The sequence below is a fragment of the Lepidochelys kempii genome, chromosome 8, assembly GCF_965140285.1.
Source record: "Lepidochelys kempii isolate rLepKem1 chromosome 8, rLepKem1.hap1, whole genome shotgun sequence".
Classification (NCBI taxonomy): domain Eukaryota; kingdom Metazoa; phylum Chordata; order Testudines; family Cheloniidae; genus Lepidochelys; species Lepidochelys kempii.
This window is the reverse complement of record NC_136387.1, coordinates 73,232,384-73,250,696: the sequence shown is the minus strand read 5'-3', so window position 1 is coordinate 73,250,696 and position 18,313 is coordinate 73,232,384. Positions and strand designations below refer to the sequence as shown.

Below are 18,313 nucleotides of genomic sequence, written 5' to 3'. Positions count from 1 at the left end.
TAGCAAGATGCAGATCCACCCCTTCAGCCTGTCACCTATCTGCCTGCCCCCTGGAGTGTTGCAGTGTCATGACAATAGCTGATTTTGAAATACTGTATCACATGTAACCTTGCTTACCTGACTGGCCCCTTTGTTAGTACCCATCTGTAGGCTAATTGTTGTCTGGTCAAATGGTTTATCAGTTTGCATTTTTGGATCATAGAGATGCCTTCTGGTCCCATAAGCAGTCATACCTGCCTGGCTGGCACACTTATTGGTTCCCATCTTTATAAAAACACAAAAAAGGGTGATATAGCAACTCAAGGAGACCTAGTCCAAGAACAGAGATCCAAACAACAATTGCATTGGTTGGACCTTAACATAGAGAAAGCAGTTACAGCTTGGCCATTGACCTTAATGTTCACTTCTAAACAGATACTGAGCTTCTCTTGAGCAAAGAATGACAAGTAATCCAATGCCATATTTCAATGGCTATGTCCAATAGGGTGCTGATTAGAGAGAGAAACCTAATTTCATTTTGTGCACTAATGCATATTTTAGCTATGATGGAAAGGCTAATTCATATCATATTACAGTAAAACCTCAGAGTTATGAACACCTGAGTTACGAACTGACCAGCCAACTACACACCTCATTTGGAACCGGAAGTACGCAATCAGGTAGTATCAGAGAAAAAAGCAAATACACTGCTGTGTTAAACGTAAACTACTAAAAAAGGGAAAGTTTAAAAAAAATGGACAAGGCAAAGCAATTGCTTGTTTCATTTAAATTAAGATAGTTAAAAGCAGCATTTTTCTTCTGCATAGTAAAGTTTCAAAGCAGTATTAAGTGAGTTGTAAACTTTTGAAAGAACACCATAATGTTTTGTTCAGAGTTACAAACAACCTCCAATCCCAAGGTGTTCGTAACTGAGGTTCTACTGTACTTGCAGTTGTGTGGTACAACAAATTAACGTTTGATGCTATTGTCTTATTCTGATTGATTAGCACAGAAAATGGAAAGAACAGACCCCTCAAAATTCAAAGTAGCACTGCATCCAGCAAGCTTCTAACTTGCTTCTAAACCACTATTTTTTGGGATAGAGAAACAATGTTTACAAGAACCATTAAGCCCACTTCTGTATCTCTATTATATTTAGGCCTGGCAGAATTCTATTTTTTATAGTTTTGACAGATCAATGTTTATTTTTAAGCATGATCATTGCTTTTAAATATTCAGTTGTGTAAAATTAAAGGTTATGCTTTTTTTTTTTTTCATTTTTGCCAATTTAAATTTTCACAGTTGCAGGAACATATGGGGAGATGAAAGGGGTCAATGAATAATTATTTAATGATAGCAGATGCTGCAATTCAAAAAGTTTAAAGCTACCTAAACAGCACCCCCTGTTCCAGCTCTTCTAATGCTGGTAAAACAACATGTTTTATAAACAGTAAGGTGGGACTCAAGTTCTCAAACAGCATTTTTCTTTCTTTGCTCATTTGTAGGAATGGAAATATTTTTTATCTACTTGTGTGTGTACAGTGAAATTAACATTTATTGATAAATATCTAATTCTACTAAGCCTAATTTAGAGATTACAGTAGAGGAAGAAACTCCTTTCACTGACTGTCACTCAATTTTAGAAATCCTATCAATTGTTTACAAGGACAGAACACAAACCGCACACTAACAGCAGAAAGAGAACTTGTTCTAGGTGAGAAACCAGCAACCCATTTTAGGGCTTGTCTACATAAACAGCACGCAGCAAGCTGTGGTATAAATCTACCTCATGCGAGCCTGCTGCTGGATACTACAAAGCGCACTAGAGAACTTGTAGTTTGCAATGGCAATGTCCACATGGACAGTTCGTACACAGCAGGCTAGCGTGTGGTAGATTTACATTTGCCATGCACTAAACGTTCATACAGACAAGCCCTTAAGTGAATACCACTTTACAATCAATTGCTTTTTCAAACAGCAAATTATCTATCACATTTGAGGATGGTTTCTCAATTTGGTTTACCATACACAAAACTTTAATCTCATGCTTACCTGCAGGCCAATTACACTTTGGCCAGCTTTTAGTTTTCCTGCATCAAAACTCCTTGCTTGCTTTTCTGCATATTTGACACCAATATCAATTGTGGTATGGAATCCTTTGGTTTTTGCCTAAGTAGAAATAAGTCATTCAAAAAGTGAACACTCACTTTTCAAATCATACTTCTTGCCACTAGAACTTCTTGAAGGAATTACACCCCATCCAAGGACAGCAGGCTAAGCTTTTCAAAAGTGACTAATAGTTGAGTGCCTCAACTTTTGGGTCCCAAATTTAAGATGCCTTATGTGGGCCTGATTTTCAGAAAGTGCTGCATCTCTGTACTCTGAAAATCAGTCCCTTTAAGGTGTCACTATGGGAACTAAAGAACCATCACCTAAAATCATTAGTCACTTCTTTAAAATATTGGCCAGCAAGTTTTTGATTTGCTTGAAAAGAGAAAGTATTACTTGACAAAGTCTTACATTTAGTACAAAGGAGTACTAGTGGCACCTTAGAGACTAACCAATTTATTTGAGCATAAGCTTTCGTGAGCTACAGCTCACTTCACTGGATGCATCCGATGAAGTGAGCTGTAGCTCACGAAAACTGATGCTCAAATAAATTGGTTAGTCTCTAAAGTGCCACTAGTACTCCTTTTCTTTTTGCGAATACAGACTAATACAGCTGCTACTCTGAAACCTTACATTTAGTATGTATATCTTTTACTGCTAGAAACATTTTCTAATATTCAACTACAGTCATCCTGTACAATGAGGTAAGTGTTCTTTGGCAGGATTTTTTCTACTATTTACATAGCTAACCACAATAGTAATTATTCATATAGCCATGTGAAATTCAGAAGGAGTAATACATGTGATTCACTGGTCGTATTCACCCTGAAAAAACCATGGGCTGGGGAGGGTCTAAAGATATTAAGGATTCTGAGGTTAACCTCCACATTCTCAGACTTCTCCTCTAGCGAATGGGGTTTGGCTGCTGTACTCAGAACACACACAAGACCTTCCTACCTCACAGACCTAGGACATCCCCAGTCCACAGAAAAAACATTGTCCTGTACGGACAGCTAACCCTCTTGGCTTCTGCTCCCTGCAAGAATAGCTTTAGTATATATCAAGCCACCATTAGCAAAGTTACTCTGTGGCTGCTCAACAGCTGTTGTGGAGAAGATTTAGCATGAGTTAATACTGTGTCAAACTCCTTCCTGGGTTGTCACATGTAAGCAGGGGACTTTCATAATCCCAACCCTCTCTTACTCACAATCCTTGTACCCCCTACCTTGACAAGGGAGAAACCAAGGCACCCAAAGTGTGGCTTCTGCAGGACCCGTGGGGGAGAGAGCAGCATACCAGAAGGACTTGCCTGCCAAGTGTTCTATGCTTTTGAGTGGAAGGAATGATTCTGGCCAATGCATGGATTTCTACCAGTTCAGTGTGGTACAGTATATTCTGTGTAGATAAATACTTACCAGACCAGCTAGTGCCACAAGTGAAGTCTGAACTTGGGTCATGTTCCCATTCTCATAAAGATCATTTGCTTCAAAAATATCATGTGGCTTCATACCATAGACTTGGATGGCTTTGATAAAATTCCCAATGTTCTCCAACTGAAAAATAAAACATGTCGAGGCAAATGTTTCATTTTGGAAAATATTTATAGCTTCAAAAGTACAGTAGGAACTTTGACAAGCTCCCTGCCTTGAAGACTTTAGCCAAGATGTAATACAGATGGGACACAACATAGAGCAAAGTAAATGGGTGGTAAAGCTTAACATAACAATCATTCATTCTGCATTTGGATTTTTTGTTTTGTACACAGAACTGCTATACCCGATCGGACTTGGGGTCCATCTAGTCTGGCCACTGTCTCCAACAGTGGCTAGTGGCTGACATCCCTGGCAGATGTCTTTGACAAGGCACTACACAGCATCTGTCTGTTTTCCCCAGAGATGTTCTAGTTTAAATCAGTGGTTCTCAACCAGGGATATGCATACCTCTGGGGGTACGCTGAGGTCTTCTAGGGGGTACATCAACTCATCTAGATATTTGCCTAGTTTTACAACAGGCTACGTACAAAGTACAAGCGAAGTCACTACAAACTAAAATTTCATACAATGATTTGTTTATACTGCTCTATATACTAGACACTGAAATGTAAGTACAATATTTATATTCCAGTTGATTTATTTTATAATTATATTGTAAAAATGAGAAAGGCAAGCAATTTTTTCAGCAATAGAAATACATGTGTCACAGCACACCTATGTCTGATTTTGTAAGCAAGGTGAAACTTGGGGGTATGCAAGACCGTTCAGGCTCATGAAAGGGGTACAGTAGTCTGGAAAGGTTGAGAGCCACTGGTTTCAATAATACCCCTCCCCCTGCAAAAAAAAGTCAAATTTCTGTGCCAATAGTCTAGTTCCACGGAGTTGTGTTATAAAATACTTTTTTGAAGGAAGAACTACAATTTATAGAAATTATGGAATAACGGGTGTGTTTCAGAAGGCACTTAATGTCCAACTTAACTTAAACTGGTTCATTAATAACCTGTCAAATGTGAAATACCTGTTTTTACTGTGCATCTTACTGTTGACTCACTGGGACATATTCAGCCTAACTTCAGGTACTATTTATTAGTTGTTTTTGGGTAGTGCCTCTAGGTCCCAGTCAGGATGAGGGGGGTTGCATAGAGCATAAGTAAGGACTAAATTTGGCCTTTTCTTTCAGAGGCATGACAGAAGAACTGTTCTTAAGGCTGTTTAGTTTAGACCAGTCCTAGACCATTTACAAGGGACTATCAAGCATAACTTGTCTTGTGTACTAGACAGACCAATCCTTATGTACAAGAACAAATTTGTAGCCTAATTTAAATTTTAATCTGGATATCAGAGATACAATTACTGCTTGTGCATTTTGCCATTTTAATCTTTTTTTGAGTTATATACCAATATTTTGTCCAACACCGCTTAAAAAAAGCGTAATGAAAGGATTTCAGTGGTATTTATTCCTATTTTGCAGAATGACATTTCATGCAATAACCTTGAACAGTATGGCATACAGGGCTGTTAACTTCATATGGCATAGACTGTGGTATTTAGCAGCTTTGGCTGGGTGGAAAGTTCTAGTTAAAAGTTTAACTAAGACAGACATTTTAAAAATTTTTCCTCCTAAGGAAGTAGTCTTGCTATTTGTCTAATACCTGAAATTTCTGCTAGTAATTAAAGCTGCTATTAAACATTTGTACTGAAGTAGCATTTAGAGGACAACCAAGTCTACCCATTTGCTTAAGACTTCATACACATAGTTAATCAACCACTGGAAAGATTTAAGTAAAGAGGCAGTAAAATCCCATTCACGTCAGTTCTGGAAACAAAGGAGGTGGGATTTTTTATTTTTTTTACCTGATGCCAATTTAGTTCTGATTGATTGATTTTCTTCACTGATCCTGGCTGCAGTTTGTTTATAAGTCTGGGAAAAAATTAATGAAATGTGTAAATAGTGAATCTCATTTTCACACTATTTGTACAGGCATTATGGAAAAATCTTTATTGTTCATGCTACCATAGATGTAGTGACTTGATGCAAAACATGTCTGGTCATGGTTAAAAGATTTAGATTTATGTAAAGGGCCTATTTTAGGCTCGAAGAAATCTGATAAGTCTCTTAATTCATACACAAATCCATAAAAATGTGCCAGTTTCATACTGTAGTGTCATATCTCTGATAAATGTTGTTGAAATGCCGGTGATCTGGGTTCAATTCTCAGTCTTTCTTGAGCCCAAGGAAGAGAAAGCAGACATGGAAGCAGACTCTTCCCTGGTAGTAACTGTATTCTGATTATTGAGAACTGTGATATATTCAAAAGGGAGTCCTCAGCTAGTGCTCTCTAGAACCTGGAAAGAGCAAAACTAACTAAGATAAAAAGAAAATTTGTTTCTTACTCGCATAGGATTATGCCATCCTTTAAGCCCAACTGAAAGTTTGCACCAACGGTCAGCCCCGTAACCTCTTCTATCCAATTGCGTAGATCTTCTTCTGCCTGTGGATCATATTTCAGGGCAATCTGTAATACAAATTAGTTACTTAAAAAGAGATGGCATTGTGCTCTCCCCTGAAATATTTTAGTCCAAATGTAAAGCTAATTTGTATCATAGGATATTTTATAACATTTCTCAGACATACCAGTGTTCTGATAATTTCCCAATGCAGTAGAAATCGGTTAGTCAAGCTCTACAATAGCAGCAAGTGAAATAGCAACATATGAATAAATGTTCTCATCTTATGAGAACAAAGGTTTTTGGATCCTGCACCATCACTGAGATATTAATAGGTGCTGGAACTAAAGGTACAGGGCGGGTGCTGCAGACCTGACTTGAAGTGGTTTCCATTATATGCAGGATTTACAGTTTGGTTCAATGGCTCATAGCACCCCCACTATAAAAAGTGTTCCAGCACCATTGGCGATACTGCTCAGATAATGAATTAGACACTTTTGGCCATTATACAAGTGTTTTATAGGTAACCAAGAAAGGATTAAGTTGGGTTTATGCCCGTTCTTGACTCTATGATTTGTGAAGACTGTAGAGTTGCTGCCTCCTCCCCACATCAATAGAGTTCTCTTGCTTGTCTTTTACCTTAAATATCAGGAATACCAAACCTGGCTTGCTTGAGGATTGTCTGGATGCCTAAGACGGTATGAATTATGAGACCTCATAATTCAACTAAAGGGACAGCATGCTGACTCATACTTCAGAGGGAGGAAGCCTATGTTATTCTTTGAAGTTAAGAAGGTCTTAACAAAAACAAGGTTTTAAATGGTCTGACTAAATATCCTCCTGACCCTTTCAAATACACAGATTTCACTCTGACATTTGAGGTCATCATTGTATTTGTTCTCTAGTAACCAGAGGCCTTCAGTACAGGCAGAACTAGAATTTCTATTATTAAAAACAACTAGTTAAAACTATCACATAAAAGGCAAAAATCCAATTGTTTTCCTTTACAGGTCACACTGAAGATCAGTTAAACATTCCTTCCATCTACACCAACAACTTCTTCAGTACTACTAAGGTCTTGCTACACTAGTATAGTTTGTACCAATTCCCCAATCAAAGCAAAGCAATCTATACTGTCAAGAGAATCTATACTTTTTTGCCATAAGTAGTACTTTTACACTAGAGCAGCACAGTTATATCATGTAGGGGTTTTTTTTTTCTTCATATTTCTCACCAACATAGCTATGCCAGCTAAACTGTGAGATGAGGCTTAAGTGTAACAGCTTCCATGAATAAACATAAGAACAAATTGCCATGACAAACCCAACAGTCAAGTGTAGAAAATAAACCCACAATATTTCTATTTAATGGAAAGACAATTCAGCTAAAGAATAGAACCAAAACACTACTTAACAAGGAAGTCATACCTACCAGGTAACATATGTTTTTACTTAAGACTTGTCCCATTCACTCCTAGACTGCAGCCCCAAAAAAACCTGTGGTCAGAGAGAGACCAGTGACCACTTTGAGAAGGCATGGCACTGATCAGATTGATAGACTACCAGGACTACAAATGAATGACTACTAAGACTAGAAACAAATACAATCCACAAACATGAACTGCCTAAAACCAAACTAAACACTAATCACATCATTCTGATTAGATCTTGGTGTCTAAAGGGATGTGCATGCAAAATTCATGTCCTGCACAGATTTCTTTGCTTCCCTGCAGAAAAATAACTTCTGACAGGGAAGCCACAAAAGCAGTCACATGCCCCTCCCCAGCAACACAGACATGTTTCTGGCGCCCAGAGCAGCTGGTGGAGAGAGAAATCACGGGCGGGGAGGAGGAGGAGGAAGAGAAGGCTGGTGACTCCTAACCTGCACCAGGTTCAGCTGCTAGTCCCAGCTTGGATGAGGAGAACAGGACTTCCTCTTCCCTTGCAAGGAACAGCCAGGGCCAGGTTTGGGTCAGACCCACCCTAGAAACCTCTGTACCTACCCCCAATTCCTGCCTCATCACTCCTCAGCTGTGGGTCAGTGGTCACTGTACACTGGGAGCTGCTCCGCTGGCTGCCCAACTCCCACTCATCTGGACCCCCCCATACCCAAATCCCCCCATTGAATCTCATTCCCCCCCTCAGAACTCCCAGATCCAGAGCCCTCACTGCACCCAGACCCCCCCCACCAAGCTCCCCGCACAGAACCTTCTCACTCTACACCTGGATCCCCTCACAGCAAGCCCCTTTAGACTTGGATCCTACCTGCTCCTCACCTGGATCAGGGGCCAGGGCTGGGCATGTATACGAGTTTGTCCCTCTTGCTTGCTATCTTGGTGCACCTGGCATGGAGGGGCAGGACCCTGGGGTGTTTCTGGGACAGGCCCGGCCCTTGCACTGGGTTGGGTGCAGCCTCAGCACCGAGTCCACCCGGGGAGGGGGCTGCAGGGTGATCTCCCACCTCCATACAGCCAGTGACCTGTGCTCCCCACTGCCATGCTGGAGCCTCCACATTTATTTATGGACATAAAATGTGCAGAATTTTACTTTTTTGGTACAGAGTTTTCTCAGGAGTAAGTCATGAACCAGGACTATAGTCTTCACTTTTCTCTCATCTAGATTTAGTATAAACTGTCAGATTTTACTTATCTCATTTTCAGCACAAAATGAAAAGTATACCAGTACAATGAACAACCCTGCACAATAACTGCTGCTCTTGCAAAAATCTGTGTTCCACCTTCTCTGTCATTTAAGAGAAACCAAAAGAGAGAAACTGACTGAGGTGGTTTTGTTTTTTTGTTTTTGTTGTTTTGTTTTTTTTAAACAGGGCAACATCACCTCCGGTTACTTTGTTAGTTTACCATACTCACTGCATAGTAGATAGAGAAGTCAGAAGATGGTTAAGGATTGTAAGATTATCCCACGCAAAATGGTCACACCCCAACAAACCACTGGTGGTAATGGTTGTAACTGGCAAATAGACCCACATTAAGTTATTCTCCAGTAAGGCCTTGTCTACACTAGGAGTTGGTCGAATTTAGGAGCGTTAAATTGATTTAACCCTGCACCCGTCCACACAACGAAGCCCTTTTTTTCCAACTTAAAGGGCTCTTAAAATAGATTTCTTTACTCACCCCCGACAAGGGGATTAGCGCTGAAATCAGCCTTGCCAGGTCGAATTTGGGGTAGTGTGGATGCAACTCGACGGTATAGGCCTCCGGGAGCTATCCCAGAGTGCTCCATTGTGACCGCTCTGGACAGCGCTCTCAACTCAGATGCACTGGCCAGGTAGACAGGAAAAGGTCCGCGAACTTTTGAATCTCATTTCCTGTTTGGCCAGGATGGCAAGCTGCAGGTGAGTGCAGAGCTCATCAGCAGAGGTGACCATGATGGAATCCCAGAATCACAAAAGAGCTCCAGCATGGACCGAACGGGAAGTACGTGATCTGATCGCTGTATGGGGAGACGAATCAGTGTTATCAGAACTCCATTCCAGTTTTTGAAATGCCAAAACTTTTGTAAAAATCTCCCAGGGAATGAAGGACAGAGGCCATAACAGGGACCAGAAGCAGAGCCGCGCGAAACTTAAGGAGCTGAGGCAAGCCTACCAGAAAACCAGAGGCAAAACGGCCGCTCCGGGTCAGAGCCCCAAACATGTCGCTTCTATGATGAGCTGCATGCCATTTTAGGGGGTTCAGCCACCACGACCCCAACCCTGTGCTTTGACTCCGTCAATGCAGTGGGAGGCAACACGGAAGCAGGTTTTGGGGACAAGGAAGAGGATGATGGCGAGGTTGTAGATAGCTCACAGCAAGCAAGCGGAGAAACCAGTTTTCCCGACAGCCAGGAACTGTTTCTCACCCTGGACCTGGAGCCAGTACCCCCGAACCCACTCAAGACTGCCTCCTGGACCTGCCAGGCGGAGAAGGGACCTCTGGTGAGTGTACCTTTTTAAATAGTATACATGGTTTAAAAGCAAGCGTGTTTAATGATTCATTTGCCCTGGCATTCGCGGCCAGCACAGCTACTGGAAAAGTCTGTTAATGTGTCTGGGGATGGAGTGGAAATCCTCCAGGGACATCTCCATACAGCTCTCCTGGATGTACTCCGAAAGCCTTTGCAAAAGGTTTCTGGGGAGGGCAGCCTTATTCTGTCCACCATGGTAGGACACTTTACCATGCCAGGCAAGGAGCACATAGTCTGGAATCATTGTATAAGAAAGCATGGCAGCATGCTGACGTTCAAACAACATCCATTCTTTATCTCTGTGTTATCCTCAGGAGAGAGATATCAGTCATGGTCACCTAGTTGAATTAGGGTGCTTTTCTTAAGGGGACATTCAGAGGTGCCCATTCCTGCTAGGCTGTTTGTCTGTGGCAGGGAACATTTCTGTTCAGCCGTTAGCCATGCGGTGGGGGAGGGATGAGCCACGTGGTGGGGGGAGCCACGTGGTGCGACCCTGTAACGAAAGCACATGTGCTATGTATGTAATGTTATCAGCAAAGTTTTCCGTGAAAATGTACCCATTCTTCTATAAAATGTGTGTTTTTAAAAACCACTCTCCCTTTTTTTTCCCTCCACCAGCTGCATATGTTTCAAGGATCACAGTATCTTCTCCTTCCCAGAGGCTAGCGAAGATTAGAAGGCAAAAAAAACGCAGTCGCGATGAAATGTTCTCTGACCTCATGCTGTCCTCCCACACTGACAGAGCACAGACAAATGCATGGAGGCAGACAATGTCAGAGTGCAGGAAAGCACAACATGAACATGAGGAGAGGTGGCGGGCTGAAGAGAGGGCTGAAGATGATAGGTGGCGGCAGCGTGATGACAGGAGGCAGGATTCAATGCTGAGGCTGCTAGAGGATCAAACTAATATGCTCCAGCAAATGGTTGAGCTGCAGGAAAGGCAACTGGAGCACAGACCGCCACTGCAGCCCCTGTGTAACCAACCGCCCTCCTCCCCAAGTTCCATAGCCTCCTCAGCTAGACGCCCAGGAACACAGTGGGGGGGCCTCCGGCCATCCAGCCACTCCACCCCAGAGGATTGTCCAAGCAACAGAAGGCTGGCATTCAATAAGCTTTAAAGTTTTAAACTTTTAAACTGCTGTGTGGCCTTGTCCTTCCCTCCTCCCCCACCCCTCCCAGGCTACCTTGGCAGTTATCTCCCTATTTGGGTGATGAATTAATAAAGAATGCATGAATGTGAAGCAACAATGACTTTATTGCCTCTGCAAGCGGTGATCGAGGGGGAAGGGGAGGGTGATTAGCTTACAGGGAAGTAGAGTGAACCAAGAGGGGGTGGGGGGTTTCATCAAGGAGAAAAACAGAACTTTCACACCGTAGCCTAGCCAGTCATGAAACTAGTTTTCAAAGATTCTCTGATGCGCAGTGCGCCCTCCTGTGCTCTTCTAACCGCCCTGGTGTCTGGCTGAGTGTAACCAGCGGCCAGATGAATTGCCTCAACCTCCCATCCCGTCATAAACATCTCCTCTTACTCTCTCAGATACTGTGGAGCACACAGCAAGCAGCAGCAACAATGGGAATATTGGTTTCGCTGAGGTCTAAGTGAGTCAGTAAACGTCCAAATGCACATTCTACCACCATTCTGCACTTGCTCAGCCTGTAGATGAACAGCTCCTAACTACTGTCCAGGCTGCCCGTGTATAGCTTCATGAACCCTGGCATTAAGGGGTAGGCTGAGTCCACAAGGATAAATATAGGCATTTCAACATCCCCAACGGTTATTTTCTGGTCTGGGAAGAAAGTCCCTTCCTTCAGCTTTTGAAACAGACCAGAGTTCCTGAAGATGCGAGCGTCATGTACCTTTCCCAGCCATCCCACGTTGATGTTGGTGAAACGTCCCTTGTGATCAACCAGTGCCTGCAGCACCATTGAAAAGTACCCCTTTCAGTTTATATACTCGCTGGCTTGGTGCTCCAGTGCCAACATAGGGATATGGGTTCCATCTATCGCCCAACCACAGTTAGGGAATCCCACTGCAGCAAAACCACCCACTATAACCTGCACATTTCCCAGAGTTACTACCCTTGATAGCAGCAGATCTTTGATTACGTTGGCCTCTTGGATCACAGCAGCCCCTATAGTAGATTTGCCCACTCCAAACTGATTCCCGACTGACCGGTAGCTATCTGGCGTTGCAAGCTTCCACAGGACTCTTGCCACTCACTTCTCAACTGTGAGGGCTGCTCTCATCTTGGTATTCTGGCACTTCAGGGCAGGGGAAAGCAAGTCGCAAAGTTCCATGAAAGTGCCCTTACGCATGCGAAAGTTTCACAGCCACTGGAATCGTCCCAAACCTGCAACACTATGCAGTCCCACCAGTCTGTGCTTGTTTCCCGGACCCAGAATCGGCATTCCACGGCATGAACCTGCCCCATTAGCACCACGATGCCCACATTGCCAGGGCCGTACTGTGTCCCTGTCCTCATCACTCTCGTCACTGTGCTGATGTCGCCTACTCACTCGATTTCGCTTTGGCAGGTTCTGGTGCTGTATATACTGCTGGATAACGCGCGTGGTGTTTAATGTGCTCATAATTGCCAAAGTGATCTGAGCAGGCTCCATGCTTGCCGTGGTATGGCGTCTGCACGGAAAAAAGGCACGGAACGTTTGTCTGATAGAGGGAGGGGTGACTGACGACATGGCTTACAGGGTTGGCTTGCAGGGAATTAAAATCAACAAAGGGGGTGGCTTTACATCAAGGAGAAACAAAAACAATTGTCACAAAGAATGGCCCCCCCCTCAAAGATTGAACTCAAAACCCTGTGTTTAGCAGGCCAATGCTCAACCCATTGAGCTATCCTTCCCCCTGCTATTCCAGGTAGGACTGAATCTCCATTAAACTTTTCAAGGTGCCCCTGAGAGACCTCACCGAAACGATTGCCAGCCGTTGATTTCATGGAGGGAGGGAAGGGGGAGCAAATGAATACAAAACAAATCTGGTCTATTTCTTGTTTTGATCCACTCCAGCTATAGTTTACATCTTAGGCTGGTCTCAGACGGTGCAGCAGGACTGCTAGCCATCCTCACCTCCTGGCTGCTTGGCAGAAGACGGTGCAATATGACTGCCAGCAGGACTAAAGAGAATAACCTGGTCGAGTCACTCCTATTTATGTCCCTGCGCCCATGTCTGCCCAGGCGCTCCTGACTGACCTCACAGACGTGGCCAAGAGCACCTAGGACATGATGACAATGGTTATCAGGCCTATTGCACCTCTGCTGCCACAAGGCAATGAGCTGCTGCTGTGTAGCAATGCAGTACCGCATCTGCCAGCACACAGGAGATGTACGGTGACAGTGAGCTGAGTGGGCTCCATGCTTGCCGTAGTATGGCGTCTGCACAGGTAACCCAGGAAAAAGGGCGCAAAACGATTGTCTGCCGTTGCTTTCACAGAGGGAGGGAGGGCCTGACGACATGTACCCAGAACGACCCATGACAATGTTTTTGTCCCATTAGGCATTGGGATCTCAACCCAGAATTCCAGTGGGCAGTGGAGACTATGGGAACTGTGGGAGCAATGCTTCGGAAGTCGACGCTAGCCTGTGTACTGTGGAAGCACTTCGCCGAGTTAATGCACTTAGAGCATTTTGTGTGGGGACACACACAATACACAATATAAAAACAAATTTCTAAAAACAGACTTCTATAAATTGGACCTAATTTCGTAGTGTAGACATACCCTAAGTCACGCATTAGAGGTGCTGACTGCACAGAAAAGTTTAGGAGACCACTGCAAAATTTGAGCCAACAGGTACACAAATTAGAACAACAGAAGAGTGGAGTTTTTTCAAGAATGTATTGATCTGAGAAGCTGCGATCCTAGGTGGATGCCCTGGGTAACTTCAGGGTAGTTAACAGCAAATGGAGAAATCAGAGAAATCCAAGCATCTGCTAAGTGCAGGGGAAGTCAGTTGCAACATGAGCGGAGTGGAGCGATTTATGCCACTTTTATGACCAGACTACTTAAGGGATAACTCTACAAAATCAGGGTGAGGCCACATCTGTCTGGATCAGACAGAGATGAACAAAGAGAGGCACTTAAGACTAGATGCCATTGAAATGAGATGTTTGATGGCACAGAGGGGTGGCAATGCCGGACCACGTGCAGAACGATGTCAGCAAGAGTGAGACCAAGGTCTACAATACCAGAGAACGTGCAAGAGAGGAGGCCGAGATGGTATGGGTATGTAAGAAGCATTTGAGACTAGAGTTTGCAGGTGGAGAAGCTGACAGCCAACATAACGGTGGGTAGACTCTTTAAGGGAGGATGGAGTGGCTGTGGAGTGAGACTGGACAGGCAAGCCTGGAAAAGACTGATCCACCAACCAAGACTCAGCTAGTTGAGAAAATCAGGGGAAGCAGAAATGAGCATAGTAGGGGACTAAAGGAAGCAAACTAGTCCGACATCCTGCAGTTGTCTTTACAAAACTATTAGGAACACTGCCAGAGTAAGTGATCACGGGCAAAACACAATACCCTTCAGCTCCAATGCAAAGAAAGTGGATTCAAAACTTATTCTTCAATAAAATCGAAACACACACACACACACTTACTTGAGATTGCTCTCAGGGCTTACATTTCAACATTTGCTGAGATTTTAATCCAAAAATGCTTCTGTGTGTCATTGTTAAACAACAATAATGTTCTATATATTTTCATCTATTTACAGGTAACATAACCCCCACCATACTTTCCTGTTCACCATGATCATACAGCTCCGCAGAAGATCATTCTTTGGAATTTACTCTAGATACAACAGACTCGTTTTACACGGGGGGGGGGGGGGGGGGGAGTGCGAGGGAGAAACAATGACTAGTTGCCCTGTCCCAAGTCTTATGCTCCTTTCAGCCCTAGTGATCCATTTACACCTGTTTATATTTCCAAGGCCAATTATTTTTTCTGCCATTGGGCCCAATGGCCTGCTCTGTTAACAAGGGCTTGTACAAGCCCCCTCCAACTCTGCTAGTTATATACAGTAGAACCTCAAAGATATGAACACCAGAGTTACGGACTGACCAGTCAACAGAACACCATGTGAAATCTGAAGTAACCAATCAGGCAGCAGCGGAGACCAAAAAAACCAAACAGCAATTACTGTACTATGCCTGTATTGCATCTTAAAGGTAGGCACATCTGGGCTGCCTGTACGCACCCCCACAGCCAGGGCACCCACTTACAACTAGGAGTTGAAGATGCTCAGATTTGCCGGCAAAGTTGTGAGCCCCCAGTGCCAGCCCAAGGCAACAGGAGCAGCACTGGGCTCTGTGTTTGTGGGTGCTGTTTTCACCCCCCTCCCCTGGCTGGGGGGTGCTGTTTCCACACACATACACTCTCGGGGGGGGGGGGGGGGGGGAACATGCTGTTTTCACCCCTCCCACCCCAGCTGGGAAGGGGACAAGCTTGCTCAGGCCAGGGAAAGAAGCTGCCTAGCTGCCTCTGGAACCTGACCCAGAGTGTGAACTGCTGGAGCCGGAGCTGCATTTTGTTCAGTTACAAACATTTCAGAGTTAGAGACAACCTGCATTCCCAAGGTGTCTGTTACTTTAAAGGTTGGATCTACAGTAGAACTTCAATGTATTAAGTATTGTCAGATTGTAGACAGGTATTTTGGAAAGGTGCAAACAAATGTTAAAAATAAATATTGGGTCTGGGGACTTAGCCTCCAGAACACACTGCAGTCTAAAATATTCATCCCAATAGAGGATGCAGGATGAGCAGAAAGGCCAGCATACATGCTGGATTCCCCTTCAATCCCACTGTGGCAAGGGGGTATGGCCTCCCTCTGAGATTGACAGGGAGGAAACCCCACCCACCCTCTGGTGGGCAGAGCCAGCCACGCTCACACCTCCAGAAGCAGAGGGGTGGGACAGGAAGTATAAAAGGCAGGTCTTGCCGCTCAATTGGGCTGGAGCCTCTGGAGGAGACAGATGCCTCCCACCCACTGCTGGGCCTGGAATCCAAAGAGGATCCCTTGCCAGAGTTGCCAGCCAATCCAGATGCTGAGGAGCTGCGGGGATTGCCACTGGCTATATACCCCGGAGAGAGGGAGGACACCAACGGAGTCAAGGTACCAAATGACGGTAGGAAGAAGCCCAGGGACACTAGACTATAGTCTGGTTGGGTTGTTGCCTCAATCCAGGTCACCATGTTTCAGGCAGATCCCCAATGATCCAGTGGCGGAACACTCCGCCACTGTTAGGGCCCTGGGCTGGGACCGGTGGAGTAGGGTGGGCCTGGGTGCCCCAACCCCACCCCTGGGGTGGCAGCCTCCCCACGTTAGGTCAAAAGGCCTGCATTTGTCTGCCAGAGCTAGGGAGTCGAACTGTTTGGGACTCCGGACTACCTGCCACTTGGCCCCGCTTAGAGGGCCAGGGCCTTAGACACTGCTAATCCTGCACCAATCTTTGCCTAAAGAGAGGCCCGAGAGGAAGGGGGCATGGCCTCCCTCTGAGATTGATGGGGAGGGATGGTCATGCACTCTTATACCTACTTAGATTTGGACCGACTCATGGCACTTCGATAAACACCTGCTTTTTAATACTCCAAAAAACTTTTAAAAAAAATTAAGTCTAGCTGATTTCTCAACCATTTTTTCCACACTTGCTGGCAAACACATTCCTCACTGTATATTAAGCACATTCCAAGTTTGATGTTTTAAAATGAAGTGGTGAGCTGACCACAAAAGATCACGAAATACCTCTCCTCCTACCCCCATTCTCTCATAACTCAGAAATATCCAGATGGAATTTTACTAAACTCTACTGAAAAAATATTTACTTTGGGTTTAATGCATAAGTGAAAAGCACAGGCCTGATCTGCCTTTTTTTTTTTTTTTTTTTTTTTTTAAAAACAGGTTTTAAAATATTTTAAGAGGATAAAATGAAAGTGCCTTCTCAACTGTAACTGCTGTGCTTAAAGATGCAAATGAATAATGGATCATACATGTGGAAAGCAGGGCTCTGGAGCAGAGCCCAGAGCTGGAGCCTGGGGCAATGGAGCTGCAGGTTTTTGCCCGGAGGTGGAGCGGAGCCGGAGCACAGAAAATCTTGATTGCTCCACTGCTTCAGTTTCCCCCCTCCCCCCCCCCCCCATTTTCAATCCAAAATGAATGATATTTAGCAAGAAAGTCCTAAAGGTGACAAAAAGTTTCAGATTACATAACAATTAACATCTACTTTACCACTTTACGTAATATGTCACAGTTATTCCCGCTTCAGCCGAATCAAGATTTAACGTACAGATACGTTTTATTAAAGAATCAGATAATTATCAGACATCCGGCAACACTGCAGCGTGCTCCCACCCTTGTGCCAAGGTTAGGCGTACTCGCATAGATTAGTTAGATAAGTGTGTTCATACTTCTTTTGTAACGGTTGATCAACGAGACGCTGTGATTACGGAAAAATGTGACAAGACGCAACATTTAAGATATCACAAACAGGTACATTGCAAAAAAATAATGTTTTTGTTTATTGATATAAAGATATCACAAGAGATATTAACCACTTAAGCTCATTTTTCACATGGGCTGCCGTTACTGGTACATTTGTTCATTTGTACATGCTCCCATATCCCATATGGACTTATTTTATATTATCTGTCCAACGGTCTTTTGGTAGCGTTGTTTGTAATTTTAAATTACTGAAAAAGTCACGTGCAGCAGGCATATAAATATACAGTAAACATTTTTGCATAAATTAGGAGTGATTTTTGTGATATATCCAGAGTGATTGTAAAATGTCCAACACAACTTTGGGATTGAATCCCTAGGTCATTGTAAGAAAAAACATTTCTGTGAACACGTGTCCTAAAATTCTTCATAAGGGAGCTACAGTCCCTTCAAGGACGTGATGAAAAGTTAATTTCTGATTAATATCTCAAAAACGCTTTAATATAAAGAGATGAAATTATATCTGTGTCTTAGTGTTAGTATGTGCTACCATATTACATCATCCAAAATTATTTAAACCATAGGTGTCCCGAACTGGCGGTTGGTCATTTTTTATTTCATATTTCACGAAAGGCGTGTCGTTGACTGCCCCTGGCTACGAGCAGTAATATTATGTTCCATCATAAGTTAATAATTTTTGGTTATTACGTTTAAAATTTATGGTCCCAAAGTTGAAAAATAAGTAATAAGTAAAATTGTTTGTATCATTCTAAGCAGATTAAAATTTGTAAAACAGTTTTCTCGGAAACAGTTAATTATACAAAATAAACTAAGAATACAATTTTAATACATGTTTTAGCATTAAATCATATTC

The 18,313-nt window shown here is 43.5% G+C and overlaps 1 protein-coding gene across 1 annotated transcript in view; it reads right to left on the bottom strand.

Annotated features, from left to right (window-relative positions):
• The window catches only part of CNN3 (calponin 3), a 53,542-nt gene that overhangs the window by 1,641 nt on the left and 33,588 nt on the right, over positions 1-18,313 (bottom strand). Inside the window, exons 2-6 of the mRNA XM_073356995.2 lie at positions 5,976-6,097; positions 5,436-5,502; positions 3,504-3,641; positions 2,032-2,148; positions 118-264 (exon numbers count right to left, since the gene is read on the bottom strand). Coding sequence (XP_073213096.1) covers positions 118-264; positions 2,032-2,148; positions 3,504-3,641; positions 5,436-5,502; positions 5,976-6,097 — 591 coding nt within the window. The remainder of the gene's footprint in view (positions 1-117; positions 265-2,031; positions 2,149-3,503; positions 3,642-5,435; positions 5,503-5,975; positions 6,098-18,313) is intronic.